Source organism: Pongo pygmaeus, chromosome 9, assembly GCF_028885625.2.
Source record: "Pongo pygmaeus isolate AG05252 chromosome 9, NHGRI_mPonPyg2-v2.0_pri, whole genome shotgun sequence".
Lineage (NCBI taxonomy): Eukaryota > Metazoa > Chordata > Mammalia > Primates > Hominidae > Pongo > Pongo pygmaeus.
This window is the reverse complement of record NC_072382.2, coordinates 4,821,019-4,835,104: the sequence shown is the minus strand read 5'-3', so window position 1 is coordinate 4,835,104 and position 14,086 is coordinate 4,821,019. Positions and strand designations below refer to the sequence as shown.

Genomic DNA, 14,086 nt, shown 5'->3' with positions numbered 1-14,086 from the left:
TTGTCCCCCGTCGTCCCCCTAGTTGGCCTGGCCCTCCCAACTTCCTCTCCACCCTTGTCCCCCATCGTCCCCCTAGTTGGCCTGGCCCTCCCAACTTCCTCTCTGCCCTTGTCCCCCGTCGTCCCCCTAGTTGGAGGGTGCCCCAGCCTGGCTGACCTCAGTTCTTGTACCCAGCACACACAACTCTTCCCAGCCTCAAGGCCTTCACCTGGCTGTGCCACTGCCTGTGATGTTCCTCCCCAGTCTTGTCAGGGCTGGCTCCTGGGGAGAAGATCTCTGCTCAGATGTCACTTCCCCGGAAGGGCCTTCCATGGCCATCCACATCATGTCCCCCCACGCCTGCCCCCACACTCGCTAGCCCACCATCCCATCTTCCTTCTTCCATCCTCCACAGCAGTCATCACCATCTAATATTCCTGTGTATGCATCTGTTTGCCTTTCTGGCTCCTGGTTTTGCTCTGCCTCCCCACTGGAAGGTAAGCTCTGTGGGAGTAGAGCAGGGACTTGTTTGCATTGTTTATTCCATGACCCAGCCCCGGCTCTATGTCTGGCACATAGAAGTATCACTGAATGAATGAATGAATGAATGAATATCCATTGTGTGAATGAATGAGTGACAGGTTTGGAGGTCACTGGAGCAGATAGGCAAGTCTGTGACAGCTGTGATAATAAACAGTGATTACAAGCAGAGGGCCAGATGCCGAGCTGCCCTCGTGGGCACTAAGGGTCCCAGGCCCTGAGCTTGCATTCCCAAGGGACACCATGCTTGGTATTCGGGGCCCACTCTCAACATCTCAACAGCCTGTCTTCTTATTGGGACTGAGTTGGAAACGGGTCCCAGAGCCCACGTGACTTGTCCAAAGACACCCTGCAGGGTTGCAAGGACAGAGGGGGAAGAGGCCTATGCCTGGCACCCATCATCAGTCTCTAGAAAGTTCCATTCTGATAGATGAGTCAGCCATACCCAGCAGTCTCCTGGGACAATCCCCCCAACAAACATTTGCCGAGCTCCTGCTATGTGTTGAGGGCACATGGAGTCCTCCTCTCCTTGGTGATTTGGTGGCGGGGGCAGGATGGGTGGCAACCCTGACTTTGGCCTCCCTGAATGACGGCACAGCAGAGACATCTGGTCTCCCATGGAGATTAGATCTCCTTCAGCGGTAGGGATACAGCCAGCCCCATCACTGTAACTCCACAGTGGAGCAAAGCACCCTAGAGGCTGTCCTGGCACAACCTGACCACAGTCATAGACCAGTCAGCCCCAGGAGGGACACTCTGCCCCGGCCCAGATGCTGCCAGCCAGGCCCATGGATGCTGCTAGTCCAGCTGAGGAAGTAAGTGCCTGTCCCCCACTCCCAGGCCCATGCGAAGGGGCAAAAAACAAACTTGAAAAAGCAACCCCCCAACGGGGAGGCCAGTCTGTCCAGGGTGTCCAGGGATCATGACGGGCATTGCTGTTTTCCTAACTCACGTGACCAAAAATCCTTTTATTTGCATAAACATGGAGCCTGGTTGTCTAAGTCTTCCCAAAGTTTCCTTATATCAAGCAGCCGTGAAGGGCCCCGCACAGAGCAAGGTCTGTACTGGCTGCCATGAGAAACTGCCGTTCCCACCTTCCAGCCACGTCCAAACCCCTCTACCCCATGGGGCTTAACCACCTCTGAGCATCCCACGTGCCGTGTCATTTGCTTCTGTTTTGTCAATGGTCTGCCTGCCCCTCCCTCGCTGGACAGCAGCTCCAAGGGGACAAGGAATCGTGCGTGGTTTTTTTTTCTTTTTTTTTTGAGACAGAGTCTCCCTCTGGTGCCCAGGCTGGAGTGCAGTGGCGCAATCTCATCTCACTGCAACCTCCGCCCCCTAGGTTTAAGCAATTCTCCTGCCTCAGTCTCCCAAATAGCTTAGATTACATTTGCCTGCCACCATGCCCAGCTAATTTTTGTATTTTTAGTAGAGACAGGGTTTCACCATGTTGGCCAGGCTGGTCTCAGACTCCTGACCTCAAGTGATCCGTCCGCCTGGGCCTCCCAAAGAGTTGGGGTTACAGGCGTGAGCCACCGTACCCAGCCTGTGCGTGTTTTACTGGCTGCTTCTTCCCCAGTGCCTGGCAACCTTGAGAAGATGCTCGCAGGCACCCGGTGGATGCACAGGCAGCCCCAAGGTGCCTCCCAGCCTTCTCATCCCTCCAGGCCTCCCGACCCCCTGCCCCGGCTTGGGGCAGTCGACCCTCCTCTTCATCTTCCTAGTTCCCGGTGGCCCTTTAGGATTCAGCTGAGAAGCCACTCCCTGTGCAAAGTCTTCCGGAATCGACCGTGACCTTTCCTACCCTGGTCCTTCAGCATTTTTCTGTGGCTGTCAGATTTCTGACTTCCTGGCCGACTATCAGCCCCACACCTGCGGGTCTGTGCCCTGGGCTCACAGCTTAACACGTAGGAGGACTTTAATAAATACACTGATTGCCCCTGTGGAGGGGGCACGCTCCTGCCAGAAAAACCCAGCCCACCTCCTCCCTGGACAGGAGCCCTCATGTTGGAGAAGGCCCGGCTCTCAATGGGGCTTTTGTGGCGGATGGCAGTGGCCTCAGCAGCTTTCCCCAGCAGCTCCACCAGCTGGAAAATGTTAAGACAACAACGCCATCCTTGCCCCTAGGGAGAACCTGTTTGTGAAGATTCCACAGCCTCCTGTTAAGAAGCAAGTGTCCGTACAGGGGTTGGTTGAGTCGGGTAAAAATTGACCTGTGGGTAAACTCTTCATTGTCCTCCACTAGGCGGGTGCTAGAATCTGTGGACACCGACAAAGGACATTAGTTCATTTGTTCATCCTTTCAAAGGATACTTTGCATACCTACTGTGTGCCAGGCTTCGCTGGATACTGAGAATACAGAGGAAAAAAAAAGAAAAAACAAAGTTCCCTGCTTTCCTGGTGCAGGGAGAATAATAAGTTGTCAGACAACAGATGCGGCGAAGCAGTGGAAGGGGCTGGGAGTGGGGCCAGGGCAGACCCTGGAAAGGTGGTTTCTTAGTAGAAGCCTCGGAGACGTGAGTCAGAAAGGGAGGGAGGGTCACAGCTCCCAGGAAACGTGAAGTCCAGCCCAAGAGAATACAATTAACTCCTGGGAGGAGGAGGCCATTAGCCTATGTCTGCTCCATGGTAAGGGGCTCTTTCCCTGGCACGCCCCCTACTCTTTCCCTAGCCCCACTCCTCCAACAGTTCTGAAGTGGTGCGAAGGCGGGTAGGGGCTGTCCCAGTGGTCATCTAAGGGAAAACTGTCCCCTTCTGTTTGGTCCCTAAGCTAAACAAGGCTGTGACAGGCAGCAGTAGGGAAGGAAGGCTATTACCATGCTCTCTGCAAGCTGGTCCCCAATGTCACCAGCCGCTGCAGACTCACCTAGCTCCAAGGACCAGGGGGGCCCAGGCCCATGTATTTTCTTAGGTGCATCTACAAAGGCTGGGCTTCATGCCTCAGGACCCCCTTGATGAAAGAATATCCCCCTCCACAGGGTCCCCCTGCCTTATGGAACAAGCCATATGAATTCACTCACAGAGGGCCGGGGGCCGTCTCTGAGCACGGGCTGGGGGTTCTTTGCTTTTACCCTGGTTTCGTTTGGGAAAGAATTGGGAGCCCCAGCATCCTCCCTGACCAAGGAGAGTGTCGGCTTTCTCTTCTGAGATGTGGCTTGAAGGAACCAGGGAGTGTGTTCTGCAGAGAGATCCAGAAGGAACCTGTGGCTTTGAAAGGGTCCCTCTAAGGTTGAAGGAAAGGCTTCTCCATCAGACTGCAAGGAAACAGGAACAGAGGAGTGGACGGCCAAGAACGTCTCAAGGTGCTTGAGCTGAGAGTCAAATAGTGGAGTGAAAATCGACGAATAAACTCCCTCCGATGGGTTTAAGGGAAAACAGCCCCACTCTGTTTGGTCCCCAAGCTAAACAGATTTGAGATCTGTTTAACATGGAGGATCTGGGCTGTGATGAGCTTAAAGGAGGGAGGGGGACACTTGATTTTTCAGAAAGCCTGATTTCAGACATAATTGTTCATGTTTAAGAAGCAGGGATGCTGACTTGATTTTCCAGAAAGCCTGATTTCAGATGTAATCATTCCTGCTTAAGAGGCAGGGACGCTGAGTCTTGGGAATAGCTTTTGGAAAACGATAATCTATATTAGAGGCGGGGCAGGCAGCCCTGTGGCCCCTGGGCTCTATATGACTATGTGTCTTGGAGGATCCGGACTGTGATGAGCTTAAAAATCTTAAATATCTGTATTCAGGAAGAGCTTCTGGATGGACACTAGAACCACTGATTATGCATGCCATTGGGGAGGAGGTCCCATGTCAGGTCCGTTTTTAACCCTTCGGGGATGAGTTGTCGTATGTGTATGCATGCAAGTGTTTGCATGCATGTACTTACTAACTCTATAGGACACAGATCTTTAGATTTCGTCTACATAAGCAAAGGGATTGAAATGACTTAATTAATTTGCTGTTGTCCATTAATGCATTTTGCAAAGACAGGCAGCCACTGTCTGTCAAAAAGGCCACTCTGTCTCACGCTCTCTCCTCCTTAACGTTTCAAGAGTCAATGCCTTGGGGCTCAACTTTGTTGGAAAGCTGGCTCGATTCTGTGCATTTTTCTAGGTCTCTGTGGTTCACGCCATTTTCAGGCATGAAAATGAGCCATCGAATTATGACAAAATCACCTGGAGCCGCCATTCTAGCCAAGGAGGATGAGGGGAGACGGAGGGAAAACAAGATGATGAAGCGAACTCCTCCGCAGATAAGGGATGGCGGATTCTATGGAGAAATACAAAGTCGGGAAGGGGTTTGAGGAGGTAGAGGTATAAAAGAACGAGTGAATGAGGCCGGGCGCAGTGGCTCACACCTGTAATCCCAGCACTTTGGGAGGCCGAGGTGGGTGGGTCACCTGAGGTCAGGAGTTCAAGACCAGCCTGACCAACATGGTGAAACCCCGTCTCTACTAATAATACAAAAGTTAGCCGTGATGGGTGCCTGTAATCCCAGCTACTTGGAAGGCTGAGACAGGAGAATTGCTTGAATCCAGGAGGCAGAGGTTGCAGTGAGCCAAGATCATTCCAATGCAGTCCAGCCTGGGTGACAGAGTGAAACTCCAAGTGAATAAATGAATCGTGAGTGCACGGTGAGTGGGTAAGTAAGTGGGGAATGGGGTGAGCCAATGGGCGAGTGAGCAGGTGGATGAGTGGACAAACACTTGAGCGAATGAATGAGTATGTGGCTGAATGAACCCCTCACTCTACCGGAAAAGCCAGAGGAAGGGGCCTGAGCATCTCCTTCAGGGGTACCTGCCAAGGCAGAGTCCTGGAACCCCTGCCCAGAACTGCTCCTGGAGAGCATCTGGGTTAGTCCCCTGCTCCCCAGCGCTGCCGGCCCCTGCCTCAGATCTCTTACCCAACCACATCGCTTCCACCCGGCAAGGTAGATGGCCCATGTACTGGGAGTACTACATGGTAGGATCCCTGAGAGGGTGCCCCTGGGTGTCCTCCTGGATCTCTTTCTGGTGTGAAATAGAGAGCTCTCTCGGCTTCTTCAGTTGAACATCTGTGTGACCAGCTCTGTCATCAGATATGTTTTGTAATTAAAGGCTACTCTGTCCTAATATTTCAAGAATGTGCTGTGATTGGCCTTTAGGCAAAGGTGGGTTTCTCTACATGTGTGCTGTACAGAGAAAAAGCTGTTCAACTATTTTTCCTTAAATAGTAAAAGGGTCCAATATGAGCCCACAGGTTACAAAGTGTGTCAGTGCCTTAAATAATATCACCCTTTCCCTACCTATCAACCTATTTCATGTCACTGCAGAAATCTTAGAAAACAGAGGAAATGACAAAGCAGAAAATAAAAGCCATCCAATATAATTTTCCTTAAATAATAAGAAAAGGCTCTGTAGCTAAGCAGTCCAGCCTGGTCACTCCTTCCCACATGTGACTTTGAGCCCTGGAAACGTGGCTTTTCTGAACTAAGATATGCCATAAAGTAAAATTCACATACCAGATTTCAAATATGTAGTTGGAAAAAAGGGAATGTCCAAGATCTGATTAATAACTTTTTCTTTTAATTTTTTTTGAGACAGGGTCTCGCTCTGTCACCCAGGCTAGAGTGGATTGGTGCAATCATAGCTCACTGCAGCCTCAAACTTCTGGGCTTAAGCAGTCCTCCCACCTGAATTTCCCAAGTTGCTGGGATTACAGGCACGCACCACCATGCCTGGCTAATTTTTTTTTTTCTTTTTTAGAAATGGGATCTGACTGTGTTGTCCAGGCTGGTCTCTGACTCCTGGACTCAAGTGATCCTCCACTTCAGCCTCCCAAAGTGCTGAGATTACAAGTGGGAGCCACCAAGCCTGGCCAGGAACTTTTATATTGAGGACATGTTGAAATGATATTCTTTATATAACAGGTTACATAACATAGATTATTGATTTCCCCTGATTATTTTTACTCTTGTTAGCGTGGAGAGTAGAATATTTCAGTGACACACACTCCGCAGGGCCCAGTAACGCACTCCTTTATCGTACAGAAACGTTGCATCAGGAGGACGAGGTCTTCGGCGCCAAACCCAGAGGGCCTTGAAGGTTCTGATTCCCCAGCGCAGGGTTGGGACGATTCCTCCACTGCTGGTGATGCTCCTGGCTCATGTTCCCATTCATTTCTCCCACAAACGTGGGGCCCGGAGTGTACAGCCAACGGTTGTCACACACAGTATCCCCCCAAGAGAAACCTGCAGCCCGGCAGCTCGGCTGCAGTACAGAGACCCCCAACCTGGCAGAGGCCTTGACACAAAACAGAAGTTTTGCACCAAATGATGCATACGCGAAGGCACAATGAAGTGAACAGCAAGCGTTCAAGGAAAAGGCCTTGCACGGCATAACAAAATTCTGGAACACCTTTTATTCCAACCACAGGGTTTCGAAGGAAAGCGTCAGGATCTCCTATAAAGATAACTGAGCCTCACGGTCGGCCCAGGAGCTGTGGCTTCCTTGACTTTGGGGAGGGGAGGGTGTGATGAGGCCCCAGAGGATTCGACCCAGAGTGAGACGCTTGCTGCAGCCAGTGCCTGTAATGTTAGGATCCATCTCAGGCCTTAGACTTGGGTCTTTAGGGAAATCAGGGGCTTGGGCAGGTCACCAACACCAGGGGAGGGATGCAGCTTTGGTGTGCTCACGCCCGGCATACACCCCGTGGAAGGTGCAGGGATGAGTCTGTGGCTGAGAGCGGCTCTCATGGGGTTCTTGTCCTCTCAACAGTGCAGGGGTTCCAACCTATGTCCCAGCTCCACGGTCTTGGGACCTCAAGTCACCTTCAGCCCCTCGGGCCAGAGGACAGGAGGACCAGGACCTGTCCTTCTGTATCAGAATCTGCATCATATCTAAGCAGAAAATACACAATCGGGACAGGGGCTCAGAGGAAGCCATAAGGGTCAGCCTTGTCTCTCTGGAGTGGGACAAGCTCAGACTGAAGCTGCCCGCCTCTGCGAGATGGAAGTTCCTTATTCTCAGGAAGTATGCTGGTGAAAGGAAATTGCCAGGCAATCTGGAACTTTTACTCTTTCAAGCCCCAGGAAGAAGAATTGAACAAGTGGCAGGCAGCTAGGTGCTCTGTTTGGCAGAGTGGGCAGGTGCTGTCCCGCTGCGGGGAGTCCGACCCTGTCCCCCTCGTCAGGGTTTCCGATGCCAATGCACCCACCATCCTGGGGAGGAAGGCTGAGCCTCCTGCAGAGTCACTGGGGAGGAAGCAGCTGTTTAAGATTTCGTCTACACTTCTTCCCACACCTCATGAGAAAGGACCCAGGAGGGTGCGTCCGTCCGTGTGAATGCACTTGCAGATGGCTGTAATCACCCTAACAGCGCGACTTAACATTTATAAAGAGCTTAGCACAGTGCTGGCTCGTAGTAAGCACTGCGCAGCTGCTTGTTAAATAAATAAACATAAATGGAGAACATCTATAGTGTGCCAAGGATGGGAAGGAGAGTGAAGAGTGCAGAAATGAAGCCCGAAAAACTGATGGTGGGCAGAAGGAAACGTGAGTGGCTGGAGCCGAGGATGGAAGGAGCAGAGGTGAGGGATGCCGTCTGAGCTGGACCAGAAAGGCTTCCAGGAGGAGGTGGCCCGGCCAGGCTCTCAGCTACCCCGGGTGAGCTTTAAAGCTCTTGGGATTCTCAGAAGGCAGGCCTTGGGTTCACAAAACACATTAAGAATCTGAAAACCCTCCTATGGAAACTGGATGTCCATGGATTCTGTTGGAGGAAAAAAAAATCCGCACCCTCCCCCCACCCCCCGCCCCCCCGCTCCCCGCCCCCCCAGACAGAACTTCACGCTTTGGCTGCGTTTCTGAGCTTCGGCCGGCAGTTTCCGAGCCCGTGGAGTCCCGCCGTCATGCTGCGGTTGGCCGGCCTCTGCTAGAGCACTGACATTATGCAAGGGAAGGAAATGACAGTGGTCCCGTCTCCCGCCCACCATATCTCAGTTGTAAATTCCCCAGGCACGTCTTCCCCGGGGTAATTACAGCCCAAGTTTCTTTTAGGAGGTGATATCATTTACCTGTTTGGCCTCTGTTTCTGTCCTACGCGGGTTGCCCGGCAGCACGGGGCTGGTGTGGGAGTGGGACGGGTGGCCATTGGCGCTCACAATGGCCCTGAGTCATGACTGCTCACTCCTTCCATGCGCCTTTCCCTCCCCTGGGCTGCTCATGAGTCAACAGCACTTATTAAACCCCTCTGAATGCAGAGATTTGTACTGGGCCAACCGAGGGGGCAGGGCAAGCACTGAGCTGTGCGGGTGCCATCACCTCTACCAATGGAGGGCAACCCTGGGCACCTGTGTATTTCTATTTTGTAAAAAGAAACCCAGTCTCCTTTCTGCCACCTCTCTAATTCTAGGTGTGTGTTGAATTCACGGAGTGAGCTCTGGTTTGGGGGGTGGGGGTCAGGAGAGCTAGATTGAAAGCCTAGTTTGCTCTCTTGCCTGACCTTAAGCCAAGTACATCACCTCTCCAGGCGTGCGCACCTGTGAAATGGGGACTGATAAAGCTGGCGCCCCAGGTCCAGCTGACATGCAGGTGAGGGCTGCTGAGAAATCTGAGAGCAGTGGTGCTCAGCTGGGGTTGGTTTTGTCCCCTGGAGGATATTTGACAACATCAAGAAACATTTTTAGTTGTCACACTGGGGCTGGAGGCAGAGGGTGCTGCTGGCATCTCATCGGTGGGCAGAGGTCACCAGGGTGCCTGCAAAATGTCCCACACTGCACAAGACAGCTCCCACCACAGAGGATGATCCAGGCCCACACATCCACTGTGCTGAGACATCCACTGTGCCCCACCCTAGAGCTTCTTTATTAGAAGAGGCCTTTGCCTCCCTGGCCTGGACCCACCACGGCCAGGCGCTGGGCCTCTTGGTCCTCGCCCACCATCCAAAGGGAGACACTTCATGCCTCACTTTACAAAAGAGGAAATCTAGGCACACCAAGGCCGTGCGGTTGGTTAATGGGGAGCGAGGTTCTTGTTCCGGTCCATGGTCTTGGTAACCAGTCTCTGCGTCTCCATAATTTGGGACACCTCATTCTTCCTCCCTTTGTAAAGTTTGGTTTGTTCAACTTCCCACTGAGTTGCAGACAGCTTGGCCCGTGCTGAGGTATTCTTCCCTGTGGACAATGCCAACGGGATGGAAATAAAATACCATTGAAAAGGGCTCCCCTGTGCTGCCTCCTACCAGGAAGCCACCCTCCTGACAGCTTGTTGGTCTGCGCTCCTTGTCACCTGATGCTTGCATCCCCGGTGACTATTAAAATGTCCGCAAAGTGCTCGATTCGGCAGCACATATACTAAAATTGGAACGATACAGAGAAGATTAGCATGGCCCCTGCGCAAGGATGACATGCAAATTCGCGAAGCGTTCCATATTAAAAAAAAAAAAAAAAAGTCAGCAAAGACACCTGTATCTGTATCAGTTGGCGCATGCCATCAAATGACACTGAAGAGCAACACTGTGGCCAAACAGGCCAGCTGGGAAGCCCAGAGCTTCCCATAACGAAATGCACCATCTAGACAAATTAGACCAGTGTTTTGCTAATTCACGAGCGGGGAATTAATCCTGCCTGCAAAATCTGTCCCTGTGGGGTTTTAGTGATAAAAATCACTGAGACAAAAAGAAAACTGGGTGCAGCAGTTTATGGAGAGGCCCCACGTATAAGCAGTTAGTGACTGGAGCGGAGAGAGAATCCCAACAAAGTGACCCATAGGACACAGGCGGGGACAGGGAACCAGAGAAGAGAACCATCTATGGACCAAAAAGGACCCTGCAAACTTGTCCTGGCTTGGGAGATATCTCCAGCTACAGGAATTCGTTTCCAGCTCCTATTTTGGGGGGCTATTGTTTTTACTTTGTGTCGGTCCCTGAAAACCCTAGACCCACGAACCCCCGGCGAAGGCCACGAGAGGCCTGGAGGCAGAACTGGTCCTCTCTGGCCCTTGCTGCACAGAGACCGCGCTGCATTTCCTCTGCCCTTGCTGTGTCATGTCCACACTGTCCACCTGGGAAGACTTGGGGAAGGGGAGAGAGGAAACAGAATGTGGAGATACTGGAGAGAAAAAAACAAACATACTGGCAATAGCAAAGAAAGTGGAGTCTTACAGGCAAGCAGATGCCTTGAGCCTGGCTACAGTATAAATCACAGAAACTAGAGGTTAAGCACTGTTTGTTCAGTAAAGCCACAAGGGGTGCTGTTGGGGAGAAGATGGGGCCACCTTGCCTAGGAGATGGCCCCGCAGCAGGCAGCCCCCAAGCCCCAGAGCCCTCTCAGGCCAGAAGTGTCACTTCCCAAACCTTTGGGAACACCAGTGTGTCCAGATTTGGCCAAGTATATTTTTACTCTTTTTTTTTTTTTTTCATGCAAACTGCACCTCATAGAGCTCTGGAAGGTCTGTTGGCACTCGAACATAAATTTGAAAAGACAGTACATTAGTATTACACAATGTTGGTTGTTTACCAACAAGGATAAGTGGATGGAGTTACGTAATCCTCTGTACGTGCGTGTGGGATTCTCCCAGCCCTGGACACTTGAACTTTTAGGAGCAGAGGCTGTGGAGCACTGTTCCTGGCATGGATTTGGCCAGCCTGGGGCACTTCTCCAAACTCTCTCTCGCTGTCCAAGGTGCAGACAAAGGGTCCTTTAGGGCCACTCAGTGCCCGTTGGCACCACCAGCCTGAGAACCGAATAGCCTTCCTGCACCGCCCCAAGTTCAAGGAAGTCACGGACTTGTGCCTAAATGCGGGAGTCTCACTGAGACACCAGGAAAGGGTAGGTCATGACAAGATGACATTAGTAGTGACAGCAGTCACCATTGCTGAGCCTGGCAGCTTCAGGCACGCTCAAGACTCCCGTGAGAAGGCGGAGGCTCTGAGGCCCAGGAGGCTCTGAGGCCAAGGAGCCTGGCACAAGGTCACAAGGTCACAAGGCTGGAAGGTGCCAGAGCTGGAGCTAGACCCCACCCCTTCTCCCCAACCCCATCCTAGCTGACTCCAGGTTCCATGCGTGGAACCATGGCATGCTGACAACATCGTGGCCTTTAAAGACAATTTTCTAATCACTTCTGTAGGCCTTGAATGTTCCCAAGTCGCCATTTAACAAGCAATTATTGAGCATCAGCTGTGTGAACCTGGTAGACAACCCACTGTAAAATGAGACGGAATAAATGAAGTGCTAGCTGAGGTGCAGGCAGGTTCTTTGGGTAGAGAGGAAGGCCTGCATATTTGGGTGGGAAGGGGACAGTAGGGCAGAATCCAGCAGGACTTCCTGCAGAAGGTGCTATCTGATGCCCACCATAAAGAACTCATAGGATGTGAGAGGCAGAGGGACATTTTATTTCCACTGGATGTGGTTGCCAGCATGGCCCCTGGGGCTTAACCTGAGTGTGGTCGTCCCCTGGGGACCTGCCTTATTCTCCTTAGGGGAAAAAGACTTGAAGATCTGCAATGTGCCAGACCCCTGCTAGGTTCGGGGGTAAGAGAGATCAAAGCCACCATCCCCCCCGCTCCGCCCCTCCAGAAAGCAGGACGGCCTTGCCCAGCAGTGGGGAAAGCTCTGCAGGAGCCCCGCCCCACCTCAGAGGATGCGGACTGGTCCTTGGCCTTCCTAAGCCTGGGTGTCCTCTGCGAAATGAGGACCCGCATTCCAACCTTGCAGGTGCGGGGTTAAATGAGATGATACACACTCACGCCCTACATCAGGGACGCTGCACGCGCCTGGGCACAGAACACTAAGCACTCCGTAAACTGGGGGGCACCTGTAACATCAGTGGGCTCTAGGGAGATGACTGCCCCGGGAGAGACTCCCCAGCAGCGCGGGCAGCTGGAGGGGCGGGTCGGCAGGAACCAGGCAAGCTCCCCGGAGGAGGTGAGCTCTGAGTGACAGCAGGAATTTGCCAGGGTGGAGGGAAAGAGGCAGAGATCCAGACTCCAATCTCAGAAGCTTCACTCCCCCGGAGGCGGAGGTGACCCGCCACAGAAGCGCCTGCCACTCAGGGACTTTATTTCAGGTGGGGCTATTGAAAGTTCCCCCCTTTCATACCCGGTATGAAAACCCTCAAAAATCCAAAGGGGCAATTTCCCCGGATAAAAATAAAACTTGGAGGGGCCCGCAGGAATGGAATACTTTTTCTTCCTGTGTTTAAATTTCTACGGAAAATCTGACCCGCGCGGCCACCGCCCCTGCCATAGGCGGGCGGAGAGCGCTTATATCTTTAAGGCAAAGGCGGGCCGGCTGGCGTCCAAGTTCCTGACCAGGCGCGGGCCAGCCCGCGGGACCAGCAGCCGGGTGGCGGCGCGATCGGCCCCGAGAGGCTCAGGCGCACCCCGCACCGAGCGCGCGGGCCGGGCGGGCCAGGGCGGCGGGCGGAGCGGGAGGCGGCCACGTCCCCGGCGGGCCTGGGCGCGGGGAGGCCCGGCCCCCTGCGAGCGCGCCGCGAACGCTGCGGTCTCCGCCCGCAGAGGCCACCGGGGCCGTGGATGGGGAGGGCGCGCCGCCCGGCGGTCCCCGCGCACAGGCGGCCACGATGAGGGTCAACGAGAAGTACTCGACGCTCCCGGCCGAGGACCGCAGCGTCCACATCATCAACATCTGCGCCATCGAGGACATCGGCTACCTGCCGTCCGAGGGCACGGTGAGTGCGGGCGGCCGCGACCCGGGCGGGAGGGCCGCGCACCTGCGCCTCGGCGAGGGCGGGAACCGGGCGGCGGCAGGGCCTCCCGAGACCCCGGGGCGGGGGCCGCACCCTCTGCGCAGGGTTCGCGGCGCCCACCCGCGCACGTGCGTGCCGGGAAGGGCGCGCCGGCCCTGGCCAAGTGCGTGCGCCCCGCCTGCGCTCTGAGCGTTCGGAGCGCGGCGCCCACTCCGCCCAGCGCAGCGCCGGGCCCCCAGGCATGGCCCGGCCTCCGAGCTCTGCAGCCCCGAAGCCGCCTCACCCGGGGCTGCAGCTCGGAGCCCAACCAAAAGCTCACGGCTGGCGCCCTGGATGGGATCTTCCCTTCCTGGCTCGAGGCCAAGGGTGCCCGTTGGGGCAGCCAGGGTGAGGGTGATGGTGGGGGTCTTGGGTGAAGGCCAAGTTGGTCGCCACTCCACGATGATGGTAGCTGCCAGGCCCCACTGCTTCACTATCCTCTGGTGCCAGAGTCCCGGGTCCTCACTTGCCAGAAACGCATATTGTGCCCAGGGCACTGGGCCTGGTACCCTGGCATTGGCACCGAAACTCTCAAAGCCCAGGGTGTCAATCATTGGAGATTGCTTTCTACCCTCGCCCCTGTCTCCCCTGGGCGCCCAGGCCTGGTTCAGGTTGGGGCACTGGTTGGAAGCCAGTCATGTAAGTTGGGGACCCCATCCTGAGGTCCCCAATATCCCCACCACCCTCCCCAGTGCCAGACCCAGAGGTCTAGGTAACCCTATGTTTTAGGGAGGGGGGCAGAATTCTCCCAGGAAGGGTTTGGCTTAAAGGACAAAGTTTGCCGGAAGAGGATAGGACAGAGCTGGGACTGGCTATCTCCTCTTGGGGTGAAGGAAGCTCTCAGCAGCACT

General features: G+C 54.1%; 1 protein-coding gene and 1 non-coding gene across 2 annotated transcripts in view; both read left to right on the top strand.

The window, feature by feature from the left end:
• Positions 1–14,086, top strand: part of ANO1 (anoctamin 1) — a 223,156-nt gene that overhangs the window by 99,074 nt on the left and 109,996 nt on the right. Inside the window, exon 2 of the mRNA XM_054440756.2 lies at positions 13,006–13,178. Within this exon, the coding sequence (XP_054296731.2) occupies positions 13,006–13,178 (173 nt within the window). The remainder of the gene's footprint in view (positions 1–13,005; positions 13,179–14,086) is intronic.
• On the top strand, positions 9,818–9,924 carry LOC129009224 (U6 spliceosomal RNA). The gene has a single exon (XR_008492733.1). It is a non-coding gene; the product is annotated as a U6 spliceosomal RNA (small nuclear RNA).